At 34.9% G+C, this 25,870-nt stretch overlaps 7 protein-coding genes across 12 annotated transcripts in view; 4 read left to right on the plus strand and 3 right to left on the minus strand.

The window, feature by feature from the left end:
* LOC129244830 (protein 5NUC-like) overlaps positions 1-3,793 on the plus strand; it is a 30,304-nt gene extending 26,511 nt beyond the window's left edge. For all 4 annotated transcript variants that reach the window (XM_054882709.1, XM_054882708.1, XM_054882706.1 and 1 more), the window contains exons 2-8: positions 1,160-1,401; positions 1,474-1,624; positions 1,678-1,934; positions 2,003-2,124; positions 2,217-2,371; positions 2,451-2,751; positions 2,840-3,793. In XM_054882709.1, the coding sequence (XP_054738684.1) occupies positions 1,175-1,401; positions 1,474-1,624; positions 1,678-1,934; positions 2,003-2,124; positions 2,217-2,371; positions 2,451-2,751; positions 2,840-3,405 (1,779 nt within the window). In that variant the 5' untranslated portion in view covers positions 1,160-1,174 and the 3' untranslated portion in view covers positions 3,406-3,793. The remainder of the gene's footprint in view (positions 1-1,159; positions 1,402-1,473; positions 1,625-1,677; positions 1,935-2,002; positions 2,125-2,216; positions 2,372-2,450; positions 2,752-2,839) is intronic.
* A 2,109-nt stretch (positions 3,794-5,902) lies between these two features.
* On the minus strand, positions 5,903-7,701 carry LOC129244831 (retinol dehydrogenase 12-like). The gene is made up of 6 exons (XM_054882711.1): positions 7,447-7,701; positions 7,220-7,385; positions 6,943-7,040; positions 6,720-6,876; positions 6,402-6,661; positions 5,903-6,334 (listed from the first exon to the last, which is right to left on the minus strand). The coding sequence occupies exons 1-6, from the start codon at positions 7,503-7,505 to the stop codon at positions 6,100-6,102; spliced, it is 975 nt and encodes a 324-aa protein (XP_054738686.1). The 5' UTR covers positions 7,506-7,701; the 3' UTR covers positions 5,903-6,099.
* A 397-nt stretch (positions 7,702-8,098) lies between these two features.
* LOC129244829 (sister chromatid cohesion protein PDS5 homolog B-B) lies at positions 8,099-14,963 on the plus strand. The gene is made up of 14 exons (XM_054882705.1): positions 8,099-8,279; positions 9,760-9,936; positions 9,993-10,378; positions 10,439-10,646; positions 10,711-10,879; positions 10,970-11,711; positions 11,771-12,034; positions 12,111-12,204; positions 12,254-13,090; positions 13,152-13,288; positions 13,349-13,428; positions 13,483-13,754; positions 13,833-14,183; positions 14,244-14,963. The coding sequence occupies exons 2-14, from the start codon at positions 9,856-9,858 to the stop codon at positions 14,355-14,357; spliced, it is 3,735 nt and encodes a 1,244-aa protein (XP_054738680.1). The 5' UTR covers positions 8,099-8,279; positions 9,760-9,855; the 3' UTR covers positions 14,358-14,963.
* Positions 14,964-16,473: 1,510 nt separating this feature from the next.
* On the minus strand, positions 16,474-18,179 carry LOC129245916 (GTP-binding protein 128up). The gene is made up of 6 exons (XM_054884357.1): positions 17,998-18,179; positions 17,774-17,897; positions 17,520-17,695; positions 16,912-17,450; positions 16,726-16,848; positions 16,474-16,664 (listed from the first exon to the last, which is right to left on the minus strand). Exons 1-6 carry the CDS (start codon positions 18,037-18,039, stop codon positions 16,562-16,564), a joined length of 1,107 nt encoding a protein of 368 aa, XP_054740332.1. The 5' UTR covers positions 18,040-18,179; the 3' UTR covers positions 16,474-16,561.
* A 952-nt stretch (positions 18,180-19,131) lies between these two features.
* Positions 19,132-21,767, plus strand: LOC129244452 (exostosin-2). Its single transcript, XM_054882088.1, has 3 exons — positions 19,132-20,689; positions 20,749-20,908; positions 20,976-21,767. Exons 1-3 carry the CDS (start codon positions 19,222-19,224, stop codon positions 21,475-21,477), a joined length of 2,130 nt encoding a protein of 709 aa, XP_054738063.1. The 5' UTR covers positions 19,132-19,221; the 3' UTR covers positions 21,478-21,767.
* Positions 21,768-21,853: 86 nt separating this feature from the next.
* Positions 21,854-22,944, plus strand: LOC129244454 (uncharacterized). 2 transcript variants are annotated; one of them, XM_054882091.1, is made up of 4 exons: positions 21,854-21,924; positions 22,004-22,507; positions 22,568-22,693; positions 22,759-22,944. In XM_054882091.1, the coding sequence occupies exons 1-4, from the start codon at positions 21,876-21,878 to the stop codon at positions 22,914-22,916; spliced, it is 837 nt and encodes a 278-aa protein (XP_054738066.1). In that variant the 5' UTR covers positions 21,854-21,875; the 3' UTR covers positions 22,917-22,944. The 2 variants fall into 2 exon arrangements, with proteins under 2 accessions (XP_054738066.1, XP_054738067.1); XM_054882092.1 differs by having other exon boundaries at positions 21,855-21,924; positions 22,022-22,507.
* On the minus strand, positions 22,938-25,532 carry LOC129244453 (ADP-ribosylation factor-like protein 6-interacting protein 6). Of its 2 annotated transcripts, none has more exons than XM_054882089.1 (3): positions 24,809-25,532; positions 23,392-23,611; positions 22,938-23,335 (listed from the first exon to the last, which is right to left on the minus strand). In XM_054882089.1, exons 1-3 carry the CDS (start codon positions 25,308-25,310, stop codon positions 23,209-23,211), a joined length of 849 nt encoding a protein of 282 aa, XP_054738064.1. In that variant the 5' UTR covers positions 25,311-25,532; the 3' UTR covers positions 22,938-23,208. The 2 variants fall into 2 exon arrangements, with proteins under 2 accessions (XP_054738064.1, XP_054738065.1); XM_054882090.1 differs by lacking the exon at positions 24,809-25,532 and adding an exon at positions 24,248-24,399.
* Positions 25,533-25,870: the final 338 nt, after the last annotated feature.

Consider the following 25,870-nt stretch of genomic DNA (forward strand, 5'->3'; position numbering starts at 1 on the left):
AATTTTACTCACAAAATGAACCTTAACGAATGAAAACCACAACGCAACAGAAAAATAAAGGAAGTAACGAATACCGTACAAATCTATCGAAATAAATAAACTTGTTATTGATATTAACGGTTAACTTCCAAATCATAAGGGGAAATAGAGTGAGGGCAAAAGTGATTACATGTTGCTCTTAAATGCTCGCTGCTTTCAAATTCTTCTGTTATACAATACTATAATTGTTGTTTTTGTTTCCTAGTATTTTGTAACACACTAATTCCAAATAGGTGGTACCAGTTTTAATAAAAAACCATGCATAGCGCTGAAATTGATTATAATACAGCTGAATTGTAATTTTGTGATCACTTTTGCTCCATAGTGTACTTAACAAGTTAATTACTTGGTCTTATTTAAACGGCGTGTGAAAATAAATATATGTATTAAATAAAAACGTATTTAGTCAAAATAATAGACTTAAATTAATAAAGATTAAGTCTTAAATCGTTTTTATATTTTTAACATATATACATATGTATATATAATGTATGAATATATGCATTCCATAATATATATACCGATATCGCATGCTTATTCCGTATTGCAAACATAAAAACCGTTATTAGCGCTCATATCCATTTATGGTGTATTCACTATGGTTACGCATTTATGGAGTAATAGCTTATCTTAGGGAATATTTAAAAATATTTTTGTTTTTTTTGTGGCTTTCGTTAGAAGGCCAATATATGCTGTAAAACTATAATATTGGATCGCATAACTAGATGGATATATGTATGTTCTTTTTACCAAACTCGTACACGAATATCGACCTATTTATATTTTTATGAAAAAAAAAACGCACACAGATCAACCGCTATTCATCTTACTTGGAAAGAATCTGCAAAAAAGCAACGATACACGCCACATCTTTGTCGATTCTAAAAGCTCTTTCGATAACACGAAAGTGGTTTCATATAACACGCGTTTTCTGAGTTTAATATCCTTGGATAACTTATACGACTTATCAAATTGGCCCTGCGTGGAACCATCGTTAGAATTGGAAAAATGTCTCCGAACTATTTGATGCCAAACGGGGAAATTGAAAATTGCCTTTTTAGAATAACTCTTTACTAATGTTGACGTTTCCGAAGACTAAAAGCTTCGTTGACTTTTTCAGCACTAAACCAAAGATATGACCAAAATAGTTTTATGCTTGCTGGTGACTTATGCCACGTTACTGAGTCAGTCACGTGCTAACCCGATTGATAAAAAAGCCTTTGTTGCCACTGAATTCATAGTACTGCACAACAATGATATGCACGCTCGTTTCGAACAAACCAATATAAATGGCGGCAAATGTCTAGAATCAGACGCCAACTCCAATAAATGTTATGGTGGTTTTGCGCGAGTGGCATACGAGTGAGTGTATAAAGATTAACAATCTATCTGATTTTTCAAAGTTAATAAGTTTCCTTCCTTTACATATTAAAGAGTGCGAAAATATCGAAAAGAGGCAGCAGATGGTGGTAAACCGGTGCTATACCTAAATGCTGGAGACACCTATACTGGAACATCGTGGTTCGCTGTCTTTAAAGACAACATCAGCGCAGCATTCCTGAACAAATTACAGCCGGACGCAATCGTAAGTAGTAGAGCATTTTATTTTGCTTACACTCCCCCTTTTTCGTTTTTTAGTCATTGGGGAATCATGAATTTGACGAAAAAGTCGCAGGCTTAGTGCCATTTTTGAAAAATGTGCAATTCCCCGTTGTTACTTGCAATTTGGACTTAAGTAAGGTGCCTGAAATGAGTGCGGCCGAGCATTTGATGAACTCGACTGTTTTTGAAATTAACGGCACAAAAGTTGGTGTGATTGGTTATTTGACGCCTGATACGAAGTATTTAATAACGCCAAATACACTTGACTTTATGGACGAAATTGAGAGTATTAAGTCAGTAGTTAAATTATGAATTATTTATTTTTAAGCTTAAAACCATATTTTCGTTTTCATTCGCTTAGTGAAGAGGCTGCAAAATTGAAGGCGCAAGGCATAAACATTATTATTGCTTTAGGCCATTCCGGTTACCAACGAGATCAACAAATTGCTGCAAATTGCCCCGAGATTGATGTTGTTATTGGTGGTAAGCTATAATTAAGTATTCCTATTAAGTATTCAATGAAAGACGTTCGTGTTTACTAGTTAGGTTTCATTATTGATTTCCAATCTTTTTAGGCCACTCCCACTCTTTTCTATACACCGGAACAGAGCCTGATGCAGAGCGCAGTGAGGGTCCCTACCCGACTGTTGTAACACAGAAGAGCGGCAAGGAAGTGCCTGTAGTACAAGCGTATGCCTACACTAAATATCTAGGCAAGCTTCATTTGCAGGTGGGCAGGTTCAGAAAATACCCTATAACTTTCATATTACTATTCATAATTTAATAAAATATTTCGGCAATATTTTTAGTTCGATAAAGAGGGAAATCTCATTGAGTTTGATGGGGCACCCATTTTGTTAAATGCATCTGTGCCACGAGAAGACGATGTCCTGCAGTTACTAGAAGTGTACAGACCCAATATCACTGATTTGGAAAACTCAATTGTGGGGCACACTAAAGTGAAACTTGAGGGTAGCTCATCCGTTTGTCGCAGATTCGAATGTAATTTAGGCAATTTTATTGCCGATTCTTTAGTTTATGCTCGAGTGGTTGAAGATCAAGGTGGTACTTATTGGACTGATGCACCAATTGCAATCATTAATAGTGGTGGTGCGTAGTACCTATATTTATATTTGCTCGAACCTGCATGCATATCTAATTTGCTTAGTACTGATACACATTTATATTTATAAAATAGGTATACGTGCCGGTGTCGATAAGCGTTCGGATGGTTCAATTACTGAAAATGACATTTTGTCTGTTCTGCCATTTAAAAACAATCTCTATGTGATCCGCATATCTGGAAAGAAATTGCGCTCTACCCTTGAACTGTCGGCCACGAAACGCACCAAAGATTCCAGTGGTGGTTTCCTGCAGTTTTCTGGTTTCCGAGTTACTTACGATTACCGTAATGAAGAGGGTAATCGGGTGACTGCGGTCGAAGTACGCTGTGCAGAATGTGATGTTCCAGATTACGAACCGTTAGACGATTCCAAAGAATATAGCATTATAACGACTGAATTCCTTAAAGATGGCGGTGACAACCATGATCTGATTGAAAATGGCACTGTACCCATAAGCATGAAATGGCATGATCAAGAAGCGGTGGTCGAATATTTGAAGCATCGCGACTTCATTTACCCCGAATTGGAAGGGCGAATTGTGATAATCGAGTCCTCAAACTCCGGAACGACAGCTGTCAGATCTCTTATCTGGCTAACACTTGTGAGTTCGATGATGTTTTTCATCCGGTCACTTCATTAGCAGTCAGCATTACTAATAATCCTTGTAGATCAAAATTACAGCTGATTTCAAGGGTTATGCATATATACATTCAGGCATAAACAATTTTATTGCTGGAGTAGAACAATTGAAAGAGAATCATATATGTCTATAGCTTTCTTTGAATTAAAAAAACATAATTATAATTAATTGTACTCACAAGCATGCTTTAAAGCAAATATTTAGGTGCACAAAAATGTCTTTTGTAAACTTAAAATTAAAAAAAAAAAGTAAATGTAAAAATTAAAATCAATTTCAAATGGTAGATTGCTCTTTTTTGATAATGCCAAAACGTTTAACACGCTTCGTTATATTTTTCCATATATGTATGTACGTACTTTGTAAGCTTAATAAACCATTATAATTCACACGCTTATAAATTTTCAATTATATTTAAGAACACTGTAAGTACTTTCAAACTTCTCTTTAAAATAGATTCGGCAGTTATTAACAGTTAGTGCAGACAAGTGCTGAATATAATAAACTCAAAACTAAACAGAAAATAGCGGCCAAACATTTAATAACCAATGGGATCGGTTATCACTGTTTGGATGTATTTCTTTAAGCCAGGCAATGAAATAAATTAAAGTTCTGAAAAAAGTCCTTTATTGAGCATGTCATTAACGGTTTCAAAGTAATACTATATACAAGAAAATAGCGGCTGCACAGCTTTTCTTGGACGATGCCTTCTCTGAAGGTCACGCGGCCGGGTCGACAGCAACTGCGAATTACTATTTTTGTAACAATGGGTCAACCTTAAATTTAAATTTAGTTGGTCAGTATTCGAGCTATGAATCCGACTTTCTTAAAAAATATAGTAAAAAAAAAACGTGTTTGAAGTTTTCTGTACGCCGTAGCGATTATAAAAGGGGATGGGCCACATTGAAAATCGAAATACATATTTCGAAAATTTTCCCAATCTTTAATAATAAATTGTTCTGTATTCAGTGACAACTTAAATTTTCCACTCCTTAATTTTTTTTCTGTATTAAGCTTATAATACAAAGTAAATATTATAATTATTATGAAAACTGAAGCTGCCATGCAGCGCCATCACCAGAGGCGATCGCCTGGCTTCTTAATCTATTGTTGCATTTTGGAAGTAGGGAGAAAGGGAAAGAATGTGATCTCCAGTGATCGCCCCCCGCGAAAATGATAGCAGGGGGGTAGTAGAAATAGTACACAAAGTAAACAATACGTAAGTGCATAAAGCGGTGAAATGAGCTTTATTAATTCAAATGTAAAAATTCATATGTAAAAATATGCATTGTTAATTTAACTAAAGTGTTTATTATAAGTGCTAAAACTGAAACTAGAGTGAAACTATTTGTATTCTTAATCCTTTTTTTTTTACTTTACATTATATAAGATGTAGTATTATTTCTTGTGTATAACTTAAATTTCGTTTGCATTTTATTCGAATAATTTTTTTTGTTGAAATCTGTACTGAAATGATAAATAAAACGACTTAGTTATAGTCAAAACTCTGTAGAGCAAAGCTTGATCAAATACTTAATGCGAGAGTGTATTCGACATTTAAAAAAAAACTGTATTCTCATCTTCATCTAATACAATATTTTAATTTAAATACAATTTTTTAGTTTTTTCAGCTGAATGCAATGTTATTGTCGATTCAATATATTCCTACGTCCATTGATGCCTTTCCCCGTTATTTTCTAATTAAATTAAGCTGTTGCTGGACTTAAACTTCTCAAACTCTACGACTTTTGCATTGAACCTGGCCAATTCTTTTTCAAAAGTTGCAATCCGGCAGTCGTATTTAATTTACATACTTAATTTTTATTAATTAGAAGCGGTTTTTAATCAGTCTGAGTACAAGCATCGACGATTGGAAAATCGGGTTGAACAGGCTCATTCCAAATATTTTGAATTTGGACAGGCCTTGGAAGAACATCACTAGAATGTTTAGCTTTTTTCCGATCAGACTCGGTCTCAAAGTGCATTTCAGAAAAATGAAACGTATATACTTGTTTCACCAGACTTCAAGAAGTTGCCACTCGTCACAATCCATTTTTTTTTTTCTTTTGACTTCTTTCCTTGGGACGTGGACAAATTGTGTGGCTTCTTGTGTCCCCGTCCTGTGGCTATTGGCATAATATGCCTATTTAAACAGAAATACAGTATTATAAGATGCCATACATATGTTACATAAAATCTTTCCCCATAAATCATAAAAAAAAAATTTATTTAGCGTATTAGATGTATTGCCTTTATGAAATTTACTAATCTTAAGAAAAATTACCATTATATTACTATTACTGATATATTACTACTAAACTGAAGAGTGAGCAATATTGTTGATCAACTAAGAAGACGATTTCTTCTGTGAAAGCTCTTTGAATACAAAACATTTTCTTATTAAGTCATGAATTTTTCCCAATAGGCAATTTCTAAAATATTTATGAAATTTTAACAAAAAAAACTTACAGAGGCCTAACAATAAATAAAAGATAATGCATTAAAAGAAAAATATAGTATTATTAAGAAGATTTGATAGAATATTTAATTTAATTTTTTACTCAATAATATATGCAGTTTGTTCTCCGAATAAAATTAGGCAGTTATTTTCGACTAAATCTGCCTCCAATATATGCCGTACATTGCAAGAAATATGGACATATTTATATTTACTGCCATTCTAGATACAAGTATATTTTACTTCAAATCCAATTGCGCTAATCTCAATTTGATAAGGCGATCACTTTCATTCCACAACCACTTAGCCAATTCATCATCGCGAGCAACTGAAGTGGTTTTTTTTGGCTGACAGTCGCTGAAATAAGTCCCGCTAACAAATTCCAAGTCTGGATCCAGAGCAGCATATATGGTAGTTTGAGCTCCGTTCGGCGTTGTTTTGAAAAATGGCCATTTCAAAACATTTGCAATAGAACTGAATTGTAAGAACAGAGAAAGGAGGGAACTATTTACGGAAATATCGAAATGCACGCTATACATACCTTAAAATCGGTTTATTAATTATTGAATTGTAGCGCATTAATTCTGATTCGACAACACCCGGATGCAATGAATTAACAGTCACTTTAGTGCCTTGTAAACGTTTGGCCAATTCGTGAGCAAACAAAATATTGGCAATTTTACTATGTGTATACACTTTTGAAGGATTGTAGGAATGTTCGCTGAGGAAATCATTTTTTTTAAATGGGCCCATTGCATGTGCTAAACTTGATAGCACCACTATTCGACTGGGAGCGGATTTCTTAAGAAAAATTTATTACATAAAATCAATACAAATTATTTTCTAAATATGAACGAACCTTTAACAAATCGAGAAGCAAATTAGTTAAATGGAAATGGCCTAAGTGGTTAACACCAATCTGCATTTCGAAACCGTCTTCAGTAACCATGTGTGGGCAGGCCATAATTCCAGCGTTGTTGATTAGAATGTCTAGACGCGATTCGAGTTTCTTGAAACTTTAAGTACAAATTGTATTTCTAAAATATTTTTGTTTGAATTGTAATGAAGTTTGAATTACTCACTTATCAGCGAACTCTTCTATTGATTTAATGGAAGCCAAATCTAGCTTCACGCCATGTATATTTTTATTACATGTGTCCTTGATTAGTTCTTGTCGGGCCTTAAAAACAAGATTACATCAATTAAATCAGTAATTATAAACATATCTATCTGAACGTAGTATTCAATATGTTGAGAACGAAATAATATATACTATTCATGTACTTAGTTTGTCAGTGTAAGTGCACTCCAATATTTTCTTAAAATCTGTAAATTCCTTATTTCCTTCTAATTTAATACCTCTTCACATTTTTTCATATCGCGACAGGCCATATAGACAGTGGCTCCACGCTTAGCAAGTTCACGGACCGTCTCTTTCCCAATGCCAGTGTTTGCTCCTGTGACGACTACCACTTTCCCTAAAGCCGTGGTATTTTTTCGATATTTACCACCCTGCATATAAATCCTATAAAAGGAGATGTCCTGTAATATTACGTAGAATCCAAATAATGTCAGTCTCTACATACCGGAAAAGCCAAAGGGCACCGGCTCCAATTAGCAACCAGGCGTACGGTATTTGCTCCATGATGCACCCCTTATTCGAATACGTATTGAAATTTAAAGATTGATTAGTGATTTCTAGATTCTTCCGCCTTTATTCAACTATAATCTCAACCATGAATAATACTGATATTTTAAAGGTAAAATAATCTATCCCTATCACAAACCAAAATATTTTTGCTAAAATGGTCAGGAGAGAAAACTTCACCAGAGTTGCAAGAGCGTACGAAAAATACCACCTACACATATGTATGACGGATAAGATTGCTGCTTTTTTATCATAAGAGTTACTTCTGGTTAGATCATGTAAAAGATGAAAGGAGAAATTTATGAGATGTTCTGGAACAAAAAGGAATTTTAGCTGATAACCTTAAACAAGATTGGAATGTTTTTTTACAAGTCAGTTAATAGGGTTATACCCGGGCGGAATTCATGTAGCATTTTCAAATATATCAGTCGGCTTTATAATAATTGAAATAATTTTTTAGCTCAGAGTTGTATTTTTCAATATACAATCAATTAGCGCCACCTACAGGTGAAATAGTCAATAGTTTTACTAGCGCCATCTGCAACGGAAATTTCGGTAACAGCGACGCCTCAAAAGATGGCGTTCGGTTTTCTCTTCGGCAGCAGAAGAATAAAGCACGGAGAAGAATAGCGTAAAAATATTGTTAGGTATTTGCGCGAAAATCTACATAATATTAGTGCAGAAATATGCAACTATAGTGAAAAACGACAAATAAAGTGGACATTCGATGTCTCCTATTATAAAGTGAATTGTATATTAAATTGCAAAGATGTAAGAATATAGAATTTTTTTGGTGTTGTGTACCAGTTTTGGTGACAGCCACAGCGGCAACAGCGCTGATGTGAAGCACCAAGACGATAAGAATACGCAAAAAAGGAAAAGTGTAGGAATATAAGCATGCCGGTAGCTTATAAATTAGTTTCGTTTTTTGCTTATTGTTGATATAAAAGTTTCGTGATATTTTACGTACGAATTCCAATAAATAAACAAATTAAATGAGACTAGAAGTTTACTAAATTTATTTTCATACCTAATTCAGTGATGCCAACCGTTAAATAAAAAAAGAAAGGCAAACAAGGAGAGCAATTTAATGTGATGAAAACTAATTTTTGGAAATATACCATTATTAAATTTAACTACGGTAATTATACAGAAGAGCGGCCCTTCAGAAAATCAATATTTTTGTAAAATTTTTTCAATGATATCAATAAAATGTATTGTAAAAGAGTGTTTAAGATCGGGGGAACTATACTTTTATGTAGGATTTACTGTTAATATGAATATCAAATCCGGCGGGCGACACAACAAGAATTACCGCTTGAACATTATATAAGTGTTTTGAAATGTTGTCCAACTCCGGCTACGCAATCCACAGTATTTTTGCGTAAAACTCCTTTTCGCGTGGGCGGCCTTCGGCCGCGCTTCAAAAAAATAACCCTCATCAGTCCAACTCCGGCTACGCAATCCACAGTATTTTTGCGTAGAACTGCTTTTCGCGTGGGCGGCCTTCGGCCGCGCTTCAAAAAAATAACCCTCATCAGTCCAACTCCGGCTACGCAATCCACAGTATTTTTGCGTAGAACTCCTTTTCGCGTGGGCGGCCTTCGGCCGCGCTTCAAAAAAATAACCCTCATCAGTCCAACTCCGGCTACGCAATCCACAGTATTTTTGCGTAGAACTCCTTTTCGCGTGGGCGGCCTTCGGCCGCGCTTCAAAAAAATAACCCTCATCAGTCCAACTCCGGCTACGCAATCCACAATATTTTTGCGTAGAACTCCTTAAACACTCTTTTACAATACATTTTATTGATATCATTGAAAAAATTTTACAAAAATATTGATTTTCTGAAGGGCCGCCGGATTTGATATTCATATTAACAGTAAATCCTACATAAAAGTATAGTTCCCCCGATCTTAAACACTCTTTTACAATACATTTTATTGATATCATTGAAAAAATTTTACAAAAATATTGATTTTCTGAAGGGCCGCTCTTCTGTATAATTACCTTAACTACATTTACGCACACAGACATATAACATCGTAAAATAAACGAAATCTTAAATATTTTTCAAATGCATTGTCAATTAACTTTGGCAACCCTGTTATCTGCAATAACATGTAATATTTGCTATTAATTTTCTGAATATCACTTTAAATGTGATCCTTATTAAATAAAACTCTCCGACCTGTACATGTTAACGAAATTGTTTTTAATTACAACGAAACTATTTTTTGAAATATTCACATAGATATTTTAAATATAATCTGAAATTTAACTAAAGCAAAGAATTCAGAAAGGAAGTACAGAAACAAAAGAAATCCGGCATAATTTGATAGCATCAAAGATGACGGAGGTAAAATATCCTTCAGGCTGTCGTCCGCTGACTGAGGATTTAGGGACAGACGAACTCATCCGTAGACTTAAGGTAAGATAATGAATGTATTCGATCGGCACCCTTTGTAACATAATTTTAAATTCCAGACACTAACTCATGCCTTACAAGCGATGGGACAAGATGAAAAACACCTTCATGACTACATACAATTGGCGTTGCTACTAGTAGATGATTACTTTCTACAACACACGTCGCGTGATGTTCAACTTTTAGTTGCATGTTGTATAGCTGATATTTTAAGAGTGTTTGCCCCTGAGGCACCATATAAGGACCAAGACCAAATCAAAACTATATTCATGTTCTTCATTAAGCAACTTCACGGTCTCAAAGATCCAAAAGATGCATCATTTAAAAGATATTTCTATTTGCTGGAAAATTTGGCCTTCGTAAAATCGTTTAACATGTGTTTTGAAATTGAGGATTGTCAGAAAATATTCTGTCAACTTTTTGCAATGATATTTAAAATAATTAAGTATGTATTTATTTGAATGTTTTTAGAAACTTAGATGGTTTTAAAAAATTATATTTTCAGCGAGAATCATAGCACCAAAGTGAAAAATTTCATGATTGACATAATGAGTCCCCTCATTACGGAGGCAGACAATGTGACAACACCGTTATTGGATTTAATTTTGATTAACATTGTAGAACCTCAGAAATCTAATAATATTCATGCTCATCAGTTAGCAGAACAATTAGTGCAGAAGACTAGTTACGCCTTGGAACCAATTATAAAAATCGTATGTTTTAAACTGACTCTGGAGTGTACACTAACCAAATATGAATTTCTTTATTTCATTTTAGTTTTTTAACCAAGTGCTTATTATGGGTAAAATTGATAAAAATATTGCGATTACTTCAAAAATTTATGATCTGATTTATGAGCTAAATCAAATTAGTCCGAATCTGATGTGCTCTGTTTTGCCACAACTGGAATGTAAATTAAAATCTACAAATGAAATAGAACGGATGAGTGAGTATTCTTATATTTAAAACCTAAAATATGTTTATGAATCTAGGATTATATTATTTAATAATAATAATTAATTTGTTTCCACCTCAGAGGCTGTATCTTTATTGGCAAGAATGTTTTCCGAAAAGGATTCTCAGCTTTCAAAAAAACACACTGCATTATTGCGTGTGCTCTTGGGTCGCTTTTGCGATATTGCACCTGCGATACGTGTTAAATGTGTACAATCTTCAATGCATTTCTTGCTCAATCATCCACATTTGCGCAAAGATATTATCGAATGTTTACGGGCGCGACAGCATGATTCCGATGAAACGGTACGTTACGAAGTTGTGATGGCTATTGTTGCGACAGCGAAGCGAGAATTCAATATCGTATGCGAATCTCAAGATTTATTGCACATTGTTCGTGAACGTACGCTAGACAAGAAATTTAAAATTCGTAAAGAAGCTATGAACGGACTAGCATTTATCTATAAAGGAGTGAAATGTGAGCCTAATGATCTTTCCTCTGAAGTAAAGGAATCTGTAGGTTGGATTAAAAATAAAATTTTACATGGCTATTATATGCCTGGGATTGAGGATCGCCTACTTGTTGAACGCTTACTTATCACCTGCCTAGTGCCGTACAAACTGCCGCCCGAGGAAAGAATGAAAAAGTTGTATCATCTGCTTGGTACACTCGATGATAATGCCATGAAAGCATTTATGGAAATACAAAAAAATCAAATGAAAACACGAAAAACTGTTAGCGATTGGGTAAAAATGCATCACACCAAAGACCTTACACAAAAAATGCAAAACCAACTTAACGTTAAACAGGCCATAATTTGCAAGTAAGATGATAATTATATTTTCTAATATTACAGCTTAAAAATATTACTTTGTAATTTAGATTACTGCCAGACCCTCTTAAAGCCAGTGAATTTATAGCGAAATTTAGTGTCAACATGCGCAAAGATACAACATTATTGCGTTACATGGAGATCATATTAAAGCGTGATGTGTCTTGTAAAGAGTGTGCAGATACCATGTCCTTGCTTCTGAAGAAACTCGGAAATCCAATGACGGCAAATATTTATTATAATACCGTAAAAATGCTTATAGAACGAATTGCATCAGTTATGGTGGATAAAGAGTCCATCGGAATTTTGATAAGGTATGTAGTGAATGAAGGATTCGGAGAAAGTATGAATTTCTTGAATAAAAAAAATTTGTATACGCAATTTTCCCAGCCTTATTGACCAATGTATGCAACGCGGCAAAATTGTGGAGGAAGTGGGTATACCAAGTGACGAAGCCGGAGAACTTGGTCTTAAATTTCTATGTGTAAGTTCATTATATCAATTATATGATCTTTTAATACTTTTTTTTTCAGATGCTTTCGTATATATTTTCCGCTCATTTTTTCACCGATGAAACCTTACAACACATGATCGCCTTATTGAGTCACGAAGAGGATTACGCTGCACCACTTATTTTAAAGGCACTCGCCCATCTAGGAAGATACCATCCTCTCTGCGACACAAATCCAGCTCTTTTGGAAGCGCTTGCTTCAATTTGTAAAGATTTTGCGCTAACCGGGACTATAAAACAAGCCAAACACGCAGTTCGTTGCATATTTGTCAATGTACAAACTCAAACGGCAGGTGGCGCTGGCGCCGAAGCTATTAGTCCTCCACCAAAAACGCCTATCATTCATCCTATTTTTAATGAAATCATAGAAATATTACGCGTCACGCTCTCCCCACAAGATCCGTATCAACATACGAAAATTTGTACGTTAGGTCACATTGCGTATCATATGCCCCAAGCCTTCCTCACGCCTGTGAAAAATATGATAGCGCGACGCGTTGTCAAAGAATTACTGATCCAAGGCGTTTCCGAAACACGTGATTGCATTCTACCGGATGGTGACTGGTGTGACAAAAACAGACTGCCTGCGGACACACTTTGCAAGCTCGATGCACTTAAGACAATGGCGCGCTGGCTAATAGGCCTGCGTTCAGATGAACATGCCGCACAGAAGACGTTTCGTATGTTAGTCGCGTTTATAAATCAGCGAGGTGATTTATTAGAGCAGAATCGTTTATGTCCGGCAGAAAAGTCGTGGCTACGGCTCAGTGCTGCTTGTGCCATGCTAAAGATTTGCGAACAAAAAGGTGTTGGAGATCAGTACAACGCTGAGCAGTATTTCAATTTATCGCAAGTTATGGTAAGGATTTTACATATAAATATTAATTTACAAATACATACAATGTATAATTTTATGACAGTGTGATCCTGTGCCTGAGGTACGCGACATGTTCGCACGAAAGCTACATAAAGGTTTGGGCAAAGGATTACCGAACAAATGCTTACCATTGGATTTTATGGGATACTACGCATTAGTTGGTCATGAAACTGATAAAAGGTATGCATTTATTTTGTTACAATCGTTTAGAATTATAATTGATTTTATATTTATTTTTAGACTTATTGAGGTCATTCGCAACTACGTAGAAGTCGATGTTAATAAAAGACGTGATTATCTCAAAACTATAGCGACAATGTGTACGTAGAAAAGTTTTTTGTCTTAAATAATTTCATTATACATTTTTTTTACAGCGTCAGAGGGCAAAAACGATACACAAACCGCATACATTTTGCCTGACTTCATGTTAGCTTTCGCGATACCCCTCCTTGCACATGATCCAAAGTTCACCAACTACGAAGATCGCAACCAGCTGAAACAAGTTGAAAAATGTTTGCGTTTTATTCTTGAACCGCTAATGGCGAGACGAGAAGCTTTTTCCTACAGCTTCTACACAAATCTTATACAGATGATGAAAGACCACCAGGATACCACACCGAATGCAGAAGATAATTCATATAACTTCGTAAGTCATGCTTATAAGTTACAGCAAAGGATTATTTTTGATATAAACGCAACTTAAAATCTATGTAAACTGTTTTAGAAAATATGGGCGGCATGTGATCTAGCTTTGTACATAATCAACTCTAAAATCGGTGATGGCAGCACCTCTTCAAATTCATTTTCTGTACAAATACAATTACCAGAGATGTATTATAAGCCTTTAGATAAACCCGGTAACAATACAAAGGTTTACATACCTCTGGATATGTATACGTTAGCATCAAGTCCAATATCCGCAGCGTCAAAGTTAACTACGTCGACAAATGTCTCAACGGTAGTTAAAAAGTTAGCTACTTCAGCAGCTAGTAGCACGAATATAACAATGCGCCTCGGCGAAAAACGCCCTGCTGATAATCTAGCGAGTAATGAAAACTCCCCGACTAATGCCCAGGTGAGCATGATACTCGAATTTTACAAACCACTTAAAACAACTTTCATATTTTCATGATAGGATAACACTGTTACTTACGAGGAGGGTAAGGTTGAATCGAATGCAAGTAGTATAGTTGAGCCGGCAACTAAACGAACACGCGGTCCATTGCGTGCTGGAAAAACAGTTTCATAAAATCAAAACAATGGCGTGGTTAAATAAACCGAACGTCCGCAAATGCATCCCTCCTAAACCGGCACAGCGCCTTGGAGCACTCATACGTACTATGCAGGGAACCGTAACAACACATACACATACATAGCCGTTGCATTTAGTGACGGAGATCTGTACATTTTTTAAATCAGAAAGCCAACCTATTAATTCTTTACTAGTAGGTGAATTTTTACTTTTCAACTTCAAGCACCCTTTTGGTGCTTGCGTGTGGGGAAGCACAAACACAAACGATGAAAGCAAATGTTTGTGTATATATTGGTTTTATTATGACTGGGGGTCCTGACCGATCTTATGATGTTGATTGCTGTTTAGCCAAGTTTCGTTTAATATTCCCAGATTTACTGTTATGCCTCATTATAAATTACAATTACACAAAGAACACGTACTAAGAAAAATATTTGTTTGATTTATATAAAATAATCTAAAACAAAGGAACATAAAACTACTTTAGATAGCATTTAAGTATTTATGTATATCATATTATATGCCTCTACAAAATCATATATAAATATGCATGCAAACTTACGAAATGAGAAACTGGATTGAATATAAAATATTTAAAAATAATTTTGAATTTTTTATTCTCAAACGCTAAACTTTGGGATGAAATTAAAGAATCGATTTATGTATTTTTTGGCATCCTTCTCACTTCAAATTTTTCACTGCCTAAAATCAATATAAATTTCTGCCGCTAAATCCTGGATTCTTAATATTCAATTTCGCTAAAATTTTTAATACGAATTTTATTTATTCTGAAAGCAATAAACAATTTTTATTATTGTTGTAACAGTTTACTAAACCCTGCCAGTGCAGTTTAGTTACCGATTCCTCGTCTACCACATCTAACTTTAGACCCAGGAAACGTGCTGTTTCGACGGATTGGGGCCAGAGGGATAGGGGTGTTAAGTAAGTAGGTTTGCTTACTGCCGGTTGCCACAAAAAGTTTTTTTAAATTACAATACAGTTTAATTGAGCAGAAAAGTATAGGTTCGATACGGTGAAATCAAGTTCAATAGAATCTGAGGTATTATTAAGTTCATGACGAGACCGAGCAGTTGGGGGAATTGCGGGCGTGGCTTGATCTTAATTTAATCAAATGAAAAAGATATTTATTACGTGAAACCCTAGTAGGGATGGAAAACTTAGCAGCCAGCTTCACCCTTAATAATATTAAATAAAAATTACAGTTTAAGATTAATTAGAAGTAAGCGGGATTCATTTGACGGGACAGGACAGGATCATAGAAATTCAGGGGAGAGAGAGCATACTTACGAAAACCATGACATATTCTAATGTAAATCGAACAAAAGCCGTAAAAAGCTTATCAAAACCCACACCTAAATTTTTAATTTCTACAACAGATTATATGTAGTAGAACATATAGGAACAACGTTAGTTATTATTGAATACACAAGTTTAAAACATTTTTTAATATTAGGCGATAGTCGAGAGATGCTACACCAAATAACTAACTATTAACATCGGCCTTAAGAGTATATACATAAATATTTGTAAATAGTATATAAATATCTTATTTTCAAATCATCCGCATCCAGAAGGAAAAAAATCTACAAGTAACGTTGATAAATAAAACAAAACGTAAGGACCCGAAATACTTCCCTGAGGTACACCAGAGGATGAAGAGAAGATGCAGCAAAAGGAATTATTTAAGAAACATCGCGCTCAAACTATAAGCAAAATAAAGGCCCAAATAAAGAATTTCAACTAATAAAATTTAGTAGACATGTTGGCTTGACTGGAAACTGTGAACCTACCTGTAACAAAATAATACTGGTATGGTTGTACAATACTTTTATTTGCAAAATAAATAATATATTTTAATGTTTGACAATATTTCCAAACAGTTTAGATATCGACGAGATCTTCGAGATCGGTCTGTAATCATAGACGTCCTAATACTTGCTAATACTTTTAAATTATTCTCTCTCTTCTTTTGGTCACGTAAAATATAAAAAATATCTTTTAATCTTTTCCGAAGCTCAAGTGTATTTAAATTTGGGCATATATATTTTCATTCAAACAAATTACATTCCATACAATCATAATAGGTAACCTGTATTTTTAGTCCAAAAATGTCAACTTTATTTAAGTTTAAAAATTATAATAGCTTTAAAGTGTTCATGCAAATAATACACTGCCTACGTTTATACTTTCTTTACAATTTGGACAACGTCTTCATCGTTTAGGATATGATCAATGCCCACCTTTTGGGGCTGATGCTTTACCGAAGAGCCCCACACCAAAGCGCTAAAGCAGGTGAAAAATTGTTGGGTCAAACAATTTGTTGAAGATAGTAGAGGGTACTTACTATTTGAATTCTTTAGCAATTGAGCGATGTAATTTATTGCAAAAATCTTGGATGCTTGTACGTTCATTGTGCAATACAATAGGTGAGTTGTAATCCGGTAGTTGACCCTTAGGTTTAGTATAACTGTTGAAAACAACAATATTAAATATTTGTAATAGTTTAACTTTTATATAATACGGCATTTACATTCGAACCAGCTTCAAATACTCCCACATCATTTCTAGCAAATCGTCAAAATTCCAACGATGATGCGCAGAAATGGGAACACAATGCGGAATCTTATAAATTACATCCAGTTCCTCAATGGAGATTTGGTCAATTTTATTCAGCAAATAAATGCAGGGTATGTAGATACGGTTACCTTCTATAACATCAATTAAATCGTCACTGGTCGCATCGTATCGTAAGGTAATATCAGCATTATGTATCTTATATTCGGACAGGATTGTCTTGACTAGATCAGGATCTAATTCTGACTGCGGTACCATACTATTGAGATTGACACCTCCCTTATCTTTGCGTTTGAAGTAAATATTTGGAGGCTTTTTGTTTAAGCGAATGCCGAAGCCTTCCAATTCGTGCTCAAGTAGTTTTTTATGCCCCAAGGGTTTAAGGCAATCTAGCACCATAAAAATTAAGTTACATGTTCGTGCAACAGCAATCACTTGCCGACCACGGCCTTTACCATCTTTAGCACCCTCAATGATACCAGGTAAATCCAGAAGCTGTTGGCGTAAAATTATGCACATATTTTAGAAAACAAATATATAATATAGTGATTTTGAGTTCTTTGCCTGAATTTTTGCGCCCTTATATTTTATACAACCAGGAACCGTGGTTAATGTTGTGAATTCGTACGCTGCAACCTCACTGTAGACACCTGCCAAGTTAGAGAGCAGCGTTGATTTACCAACTGATGGGAATCCCACGAAGCCAACTCGAGCATCACCAGTTTTAGCAACTTCAAAGCCTGTGCGATTAAGAAATTTTTAAGAATTTATGATTCGTAGATCTTTAAACATATATTAATATATCTATGTCTTGTTACCATCACCACCGGCACCACCACCACCACCTTTTGGTGATATCAGCTCTCGGCGCAACTTTGCCAATTTAGCTTTCAAAAGACCCAGATGAGCTGATGTAGCTTTATTCTTTTGGGTTCGTGCCATCTATATTTATCCAAATTTCCATAGTAGCAACGGTTGCAGCAAATGATGTTAAGGTTAGTTTTTATTTTGAGTGCTATATCAATTGCATTTTCAATTTTACCTCGGACTCGATGGCCGCAATTTTTTCAAGTATTGTACTCATATCGCCGATACCTTTTCACACCGGTTTTCCTAAAATATAGTTGACTTAGATTTTCACGAAAAAAAACCTTTTTTGTTGACAAAAAACCCCGAAGTAACGCGTGGATAACCAACTAAAATTCCTTCAAAAAGAAATAACAAGTACTCCAACAAACACTATAAACGTCAAATGTCAAAAAATAACCAAGGCTTGAAAGCAAGGCGAATTGAGTACTGATTACCATCACGGCGAATTGAGTACTCAAGGTGGCGCCATTAAACAACAGTTACTTTACTCTGACGACGCTCCCTTCGCAATACAAAACAAACAAAAATAGGAGAGATTGCATGTTTGTGAAAATTCAGTGCATGGCTTGGTAATATTGTGATTTGTAATATTAAAAATAAAACTAAACTAATGCAAATGAAGCTCCGCGTGTTAAATTGTTAAAGCACAAATTAACATTAATTTCTTGTGTTTGGTTCTTTCCATTGCTTTCGGCTACTCTTCTTTTTCACAAACAAGTAATTCCCCTTCCGTTTGTTTGTTTATTAATGAACTCTTACTACACGGCGAATTCGGAAGTCGCAAACTTCTCTATCATTCTTGGGTATTAGTGTTTAGCTTAATTTGGCCCCTTTCGTTCAGGTGGAAAAAAGGGTCGCCATGGATTTATTGGGTAAAACTTTAAGATTCCTCGCAGTGAAAAACAAGACAGGTTGTACACACTAGCTACCGATGTCATTGCCGGTTGTCATTATCGAGCTATCGTCAGAATATGAGATTACTGAAACTCCCTCTAGTGGTTGAGAAAACTTCGAGATAGTGAGTGAAGGACACCACCCTGCAGAACTCCTTACTTTATCCTCCTCTCTTTTGTGTTTAAATCTTGAAATTTTACTGTTTCCACATCGAGCTTATACCACGGCGAATTAAGACATGTATATGCTTTTTGCAATTTGGTGAATTTAATGCCAACATTTCAGCCAGAATCGAGGCAACAATGAAATTAACAAATTACTTAAACATTCAAACTGTCATAAAGAAATAACTCAATCTGTTATGAATTCGCCTTGAAGGTAAAGAATTATATGACTTTTAAGAGTGGGCAGGTTAGGTGGCATCACTGATCGTTGATGTTGCAGGAATTCCTATGTGTAGGGGACGTTAGCATCCTTGTAACATCCAATTAAATATTTAGGAATGAAGAAGTTGGTTGCTTCAATCAATCATCGTAGTGAACGTTTTCAAACTTCAATTTCGTATATAATAATATTGGTTTTAGCTATCAGTAGTGTTTGCATCGTGTGCGATCTTTTCAACTTGCGTGATGAAGTTGGCCGACACAACAACAAAGTTCCACTGGACCTTGATCATGTCCACGAGATCTTGTTATCAAGTGGCAGTGAGGAGACACGAGAAAGGCAAGATAATTGTAGATTATGGGATTGCGTGAATTTGTATCGATGCGGGCAAATGGGACATGACCAACTCACCGTATATGTATATCCTCTTCAGGAATATATCGATGAGACAAGCCGGAAGACAATTTCAATTCTTACACGCGAATATTACCAAATTCTTGAGGCGGTTGTAAGCAGCCGATACTATACACCCAATCCAAATGAGGCGTGTTTGTTCCTTCCAAGCATTGATACCTTGAATGGGAACTTGGTTGAACCGAGTGCAATTGAACGAGCATTAGCGATGCAAAATCATTGGGATAATGGAGAGAATCACATTATATTCAATATGATACCACGAGTTGACTTAAGTGTTCTGAAAACCGATCGTGCCATAGTTCTTGGAGGTGGATTTGATTCATGGTCTTATAGAACAGGATTTGATTTAGCAATACCAATTTTTAGTCCATCACAACAAAAAGTAGCTGATTTGTCAGCTAAATCGACACATTTGCCTCGAAAAAACATACTGGTAGTAGTTTTGCCAAACGTGTATCAAAAATACCACAGAAATATACAGACTTTAGTTGACGATAACCCGAACGATGTTCTAATCGTTGACAAATGTATTGCACAAGAAACAGAATTCTCTAAAGATACAATACGATGTAATAACAGTCATGGTAAATCTTTCGAATATCCACGGGTTTACGAAAAAGGAACTTTCTGTTTATATTCGCATAGTGGAAACGTAGGAAAATCGGATTTAATAGAAATACTAGCCTATAATTGCATTCCATTAATTGGTGTAGATAATTTTGTGCTGCCTTTTGAGGATGTACTTGATTGGTCGTTATTTTCAATAAGAATCCGTGAGGCGGAAATACATTCCATAGTAAAAAAGTTGCGTAAAGTATCGCACACCAAAATTTTCGAATTACAACGGCAAGGGCGCTGGGTATATAATCGATATTTTAAAAATTTGAATGCTATAACGCTTACTGCATTGGAGATTTTGGAAAACCGAATATTTCCACATCGTGCTCGGAGCATAATGGACTGGAATAAACCGGATGATAATTATCGTAGCACTTTCAATCCCCTCTTCTTACCAGTAATTTCCCCCAAGGCGCAAGGATTTACTGCTGTGATACTTACCTATGACCGGGTTGAAAGTCTGTTCACATTGATACAAAAGTTAGCGATGGTGCCATCACTTCAAAGCATTCTAGTTATTTGGAATAATCAAAATAAGATGCCCCCACATTGTAAGATATTAAACTACCTTCAGGTTATTAGTTTGTAATGATTTTCATTTTCGTTTCAGTGTCTGCATTTCCAACAATTTCGAAACCACTAAAAGTCATTCAAACGCGAGCAAACAAGCTTTCAAATCGTTTTTATCCATATAATGAAATTGAAACAGAAGCTATTCTCACAATTGATGACGATATTAACATGCTAACTACAGATGAATTGGATTTTGGGTAATGTACTTTTACTTGCATTCATCATGCGCGCAGTAAATAATATATATGTATTTATTTATTTTAGGTACGAAGTTTGGCGAGAGTTTCCAGACCGAATAGTGGGATTTCCCAGTCGCATTCATGTATGGGATAATGTATCTATGCATTGGCGTTATGAGTCCGAGTGGACTAATCAGATATCAATGGTCCTTACTGGAGCCGCTTTTCATCATAAATTTTGGAGCCATATGTACACCTATGCAATGCCTGGAGATATCAAAGACTGGGTGGATCAACATATGAATTGTGAGGATATCGCTATGAATTTTCTTGTTGCCAACATTACAAATAAGCCACCCATAAAAGTAACGCCTCGTAAGAAATTCAAATGTCCTGAATGTACAAATACAGAAATGCTTTCGGCCGATTTGAATCATATGCGCGAAAGATCGGCTTGCATTGACAGGTTTGCTAGTATTTATGGACGCGTGCCCCTGCGTAGCGTGGAATTTCGAGCAGATCCTGTGCTCTTCAGAGATAATTTCCCCGAAAAATTGAAACGTTTCAATGATGTTGGAAATTTGTAATCCATACTCGTTTATGACAAGAAAAAGAATGTTTTGTGCATCGGTTAATATAATTTTTACTAATATTTTATAAACCAATTCTGATTGCCATATAATTATGTAATACTAATATGAATCCCTAAAAATTTGTTTTTACTGTACATTTTTAATATTTTTATACTATAGAATATTTAAAGATACAGAGTAAGGCGATGCTGAAATGTTATATATTTTTTATTGTTTGCGTGCTTTACGCGAGCTAATCGAGAGTAAATAAATATGGAAAGATCAAAGAAATGATCACAATAAGACTGAAGTATTTTTCGAATGCAACCATATTTATCATACACTCCGTTATTAATTCCACCTGGCAATAATGCACATAGGTAAAAGTACAGCAAGCGCTACAACATGCGTTTATGCTAAAGTTAAATTTACTGAAATTGATTTCAAAAATGTTTGCTTCAAGTAAGTTTTTAATGCACAAATATATATATATTTATACAAATACATCTTTAAGAAAACTGATATACTGACATTGATTTAGATAAACCAAAAATGCTAGATGCACCGGGTTCAAAAATTACAAACTCACGACAGCAATTTGTAAACGCTTTGAACGTAAGTTTCGATACCGCTGAGAGCTTACTACAAAAAAATTACGTGATGGGTAAAAATTTAAAGCAAACAAAATTACCTTTCGGAACCTCGGTTAAAAGGTCAAAAATTGAAGATGACTGTAACGGCATACCTATTGCTCCACAACAATACGGGAAATCGGAACTCTTTTTGCTGCCACTTCCACATTCAAAAGAAGCATTTTCTATCCAAAGGAAAGGGAGTTTAAATAGAACTATGGATGTTGTTACTGATGATTCACATGAAAATAACTCTCGAGATTTTATTAGAGAATTGCCAGCGAATATCCCTAACATTAATCCAATATTACTAAAGAATGGCCGAAGCAAACTAGCGTTGATGGGTCGCATCGATTTTTGTTTAAAAATGCATAAAGTTCACCCGACAATGGACGCATTATGGGATGTCTACGGTTTGCTATTTACATTTAAAACAAAATCCATAAATGCTATAAATACCATTAACTATTCAGGGCAATTAAAGAAGGTAGTGAGCGGAAAGTACCAAGGTGAAAATATTTTGTTGTTGCGCAACTCAGATGGAGGGCCTATACTTCAAAGTATTTATTACGACTTTACTTTACGTGGATTTGAATCGGGTATGTTAGAATCCTTTCTTAGCTTGCAAAATTTGCTTATTTACTTAATCCTTATGATTTCCAAGGATGCTTTTTACGTGCCATCGGACGCTTTGTTGGAGAAAATCGTCTGCAGACGTTTAAATTACAAAAACTCGAGAAAGAAAATTACATGCAGTGGATTCAGAATTTTAACCGAATTCATAATGTTGCTTCGTTTGCCTTGCTCCAAAATCGGCAATGAATAATAATAAAGAAATGGAAGTCAAGTTTAGATTTTTTTATTAGAAATACATATGTATATGTAAGTTTGTTTTGTTTTTTAGGTATCATACATATGCACATACACATATTCAGATAGACAGGTACAAGTGTATGTATGATGTTATTTTTATATGGTCTACAGATGATTTATTTGTATTAATTCGAATCAATACTTGAGGCATACTTAAATTAGTTTGTACTAGATTTAAACAAATTCAAAATTCTCTTAACTTACTTTCTCATAAATAATGTTTTAATTTAAACTGCAATATTCAGACTTTGCTATCAAAAAGATCAAAACTACTAAAATCACAGTACATCAAAGTACTGACTATTGCGCCGGCAGCTAGAGCGATTATATAGCCCAGATGCAAAGCACTACGTCGTTCACGGCGGTAACTAGGAATATAATAATACTAAAATTAGAATTCAAACATTTTAAACTTTAAACTTACGTTTGTTTCAAAGGTGAGAAGGGAGATGGTGGACTTATACCAGGGACGTCGCTGTCAAAATATACCAGCATACAGGAAAAAAAAGCCACCGCTATACCACACAATAATGGGCTGAATTTAACGTATAAATCCTGCTCATGTGTCCATTTTATAGCCTCTTGTATTTTGGTTTGCACCATCTTGCAAATATCGAAAAGGCTTTCGTTTTTTGCGTAAGGCACTGAAAAAAAATATATACAAATTTGTTAGAAATGAAATTTGGGAACAGCAGTCCAACATTTCTATACTATTTTTCGTAAAATACATATATATATACTTATATGTATAGATATGCCCTCAACAAAACTGTAGGAGACCGGCAAACAAAGTATCCGATATGCTTTGTTTTATTTCTATTTCGTATTTTTTTCTATCTCCAAAATTGTTTAATCTATGTATTTTGACTTCGCTATTTTACGAAAGAGGTGCAGAGGTAAGAATAAGGTACGTGGCAATGAACAAAGGGTAATTATTCGTTTGTAGTTATACTGGCAAATGCATAAATATGCAATACATATTTAAACTTTTTGTTTTCGTGAGTTTAGATCTCGGAAAATAACTGAACAGCATATACTCAAATTACCGACACAGCTTCACATTGGTATTAGAGTAAAGTTCGCACCTTTGTTCTAATGTACATAGTATGTACATATGTATATAAATTGTATGTTCAAGAATTTAGTTCAATCGAGAACAACCGGAATTTATATCCGGCCAAAGATTGTGACCCCAGCAGCATTCCCGTAGGGGGAGTATTTGTGCTGCTCCAACAACAACATTATAGGTAATGATGTATGCGTCTAATTTGTATACTTACCTGGAGAAAAGTTCATAATAATGCAATTAAATTTCCACTTTTAAATTTATGGAAATATTTGAAACATATGTAGGTATATGCATGTACATACATATATACATGCACAGATAGGTCTAATAACGGCAAAACATTAAGCAAGATTTTCTAATAACGAATTGTTTTTTCCCACTTCGGCCAGTGCGAAAAAAACACTAAAAGAACGCATCGATAATTTGCGTACATATACATACATATGTATGTTTGTAAGTGGATATAAGCAAGGTACATGAATGCGGCTGTTGTGAGATCATCGATACTTTACGCTATTTATATTTAAATATTGTCTATAAACTAACAATTTACGCTTCGGTCAATGTCACTAGCAACCAGCTAATGATATTAGAAATAAGTCGAAATGACATAGAAAGACTAATGATGCAAAAAGGTAAAATGTAGAATGTTTATAGCTTGAATACTAATGGAGTAATACGGAAAAATTAATATGTATGTATATACATATGTTCATTACAGGTATTAATCGGACTATTTATAGGAAAAAATACATCTTTGACAAACACTTACTTGTAACAATAACCATTTTACAAAATATTGCAAGAACTAATAGTGCAAGCAATGCCAAAAATTTTATATCCACAAACGTTATAGTCAAGAAATTTATTTCACTCTTGCAAATCTTTGCATGACTTTTCTTGAATATATTGTCAGAAATATTTTTACATCCGGTTTGTAGTTCTGAAACTCGATGGTGAATCCTTAAATCGTTTAATTTCCGAAAAATTAGGGAGTAATCTATTTTTATTCCGCTATAGTATTTATTTTCCGACGGTTGAACTAGTAATGTAGCCGACGGTGATTTCTGTATTAGCGTAAACGAGTGAATGATGTTTGAGCTGCTACGTGATCGGGCGGACGGAGAGTTCGAAGTGGAACTATCAATTGAATCATCGTAGTCGCAGTCAACGCATCTGTTTGAGGATAGAGTGCAGCGCACAATTGCTCCGGGCTTCCCACAAGCTTTTTTACCAACGCCGACGTCACAATCGCCGTTGCTGTTAGCGGCCATACTTTTGATTCGGTTGTTTTATGTGGGGGCGGGGACCACAACGAGTATCTTGAATTCTATGATGCAGTTTCTTTTCTGTCCATTTATAAAGTAAAAGCACAACAATAGACTAGAGAAGTAAACAAATCGTTTCAGTTTTGCTTCTCACTCCTGTGTTTACTTCGTCAACAAAACAAGTGCCAAACAAAACAGAACAGCCGCAATGGAAATATATAAGCTTTTGGTGACGTCATTTAAAAATGGCGACGTCACAAAAAGTGTTGTTTGCTACCGTTTTTAGACTTTTACTAACAACGAAACTCCGCAGGCAATCAATTATTGCGGATCAGCTGTAATTGTGCTTGCCAGAAATGTCCATATACATCACAAATTATTGTGAGTTGGCTTTTGATATCTTAATATAAATATTTGTGAGATGGTGTCAACTAGATATATTCGTTGCATTAAAGCACTTAAAATTTTAAAAATGTTGCCGCAATGAACATTTCATGGCAATGACAAATTGGTTGCTGAACTACCAAACTGACAGTTCAAGATATTTACACTGATATAATTGGACA

Source organism: Anastrepha obliqua, chromosome 4 (genome assembly GCF_027943255.1).
Source record: "Anastrepha obliqua isolate idAnaObli1 chromosome 4, idAnaObli1_1.0, whole genome shotgun sequence".
NCBI classification, from domain to species: Eukaryota; Metazoa; Arthropoda; class Insecta; order Diptera; family Tephritidae; genus Anastrepha; species Anastrepha obliqua.

Excerpts from the sequence above, each read along its gene's own strand:
- LOC129244831 (XM_054882711.1), bottom strand. The coding sequence starts at position 7,505 with ATGGAGCAAATACCGTACGCCTGGTTGCTAATTGGAGCCGGTGCCCTT. Across the intron at positions 6,877-6,942 it reads ATAGAAGAGTTCGCTGATAA|TTTCAAGAAACTCGAATCGC; the intron begins GTGAGTAATTCA and ends TTGTACTTAAAG. Across the intron at positions 6,335-6,401 it reads ATTAATAAACCGATTTTAAG|TTCTATTGCAAATGTTTTGA; the intron begins GTATGTATAGCG and ends CTTACAATTCAG.
- LOC129244829 (XM_054882705.1), top strand. The coding sequence starts at position 9,856 with ATGACGGAGGTAAAATATCCTTCAGGCTGTCGTCCGCTGACTGAGGAT. Across the intron at positions 13,091-13,151 it reads TCAATTTATCGCAAGTTATG|TGTGATCCTGTGCCTGAGGT; the intron begins GTAAGGATTTTA and ends ATTTTATGACAG. Across the intron at positions 14,184-14,243 it reads ACTCCCCGACTAATGCCCAG|GATAACACTGTTACTTACGA; the intron begins GTGAGCATGATA and ends TTTTCATGATAG.
- LOC129245916 (XM_054884357.1), bottom strand. The coding sequence starts at position 18,039 with ATGAGTACAATACTTGAAAAAATTGCGGCCATCGAGTCCGAG. Across the intron at positions 17,898-17,997 it reads TTGCGGCCATCGAGTCCGAG|ATGGCACGAACCCAAAAGAA; the intron begins GTAAAATTGAAA and ends GGATAAATATAG. Across the intron at positions 16,665-16,725 it reads ATTGCTAAAGAATTCAAATA|CGCTTTGGTGTGGGGCTCTT; the intron begins GTAAGTACCCTC and ends CACCTGCTTTAG.
- LOC129244452 (XM_054882088.1), top strand. The coding sequence starts at position 19,222 with ATGAAGAAGTTGGTTGCTTCAATCAATCATCGTAGTGAACGTTTTCAA. Across the intron at positions 20,690-20,748 it reads AAATAAGATGCCCCCACATT|TGTCTGCATTTCCAACAATT; the intron begins GTAAGATATTAA and ends TTTTCGTTTCAG. Across the intron at positions 20,909-20,975 it reads ACAGATGAATTGGATTTTGG|GTACGAAGTTTGGCGAGAGT; the intron begins GTAATGTACTTT and ends TATTTATTTTAG.
- LOC129244454 (XM_054882091.1), top strand. The coding sequence starts at position 21,876 with ATGCTAAAGTTAAATTTACTGAAATTGATTTCAAAAATGTTTGCTTCA. Across the intron at positions 21,925-22,003 it reads TTCAAAAATGTTTGCTTCAA|ATAAACCAAAAATGCTAGAT; the intron begins GTAAGTTTTTAA and ends ACATTGATTTAG. Across the intron at positions 22,508-22,567 it reads CGCATTATGGGATGTCTACG|GGCAATTAAAGAAGGTAGTG; the intron begins GTTTGCTATTTA and ends TTAACTATTCAG.
- LOC129244453 (XM_054882089.1), bottom strand. The coding sequence starts at position 25,310 with ATGGCCGCTAACAGCAACGGCGATTGTGACGTCGGCGTTGGTAAAAAA. Across the intron at positions 23,612-24,808 it reads TAAAATGGTTATTGTTACAA|TGCCTTACGCAAAAAACGAA; the intron begins GTAAGTGTTTGT and ends ATTTTTTTTCAG. Across the intron at positions 23,336-23,391 it reads TTCTCACCTTTGAAACAAAC|TTACCGCCGTGAACGACGTA; the intron begins GTAAGTTTAAAG and ends TTATATTCCTAG.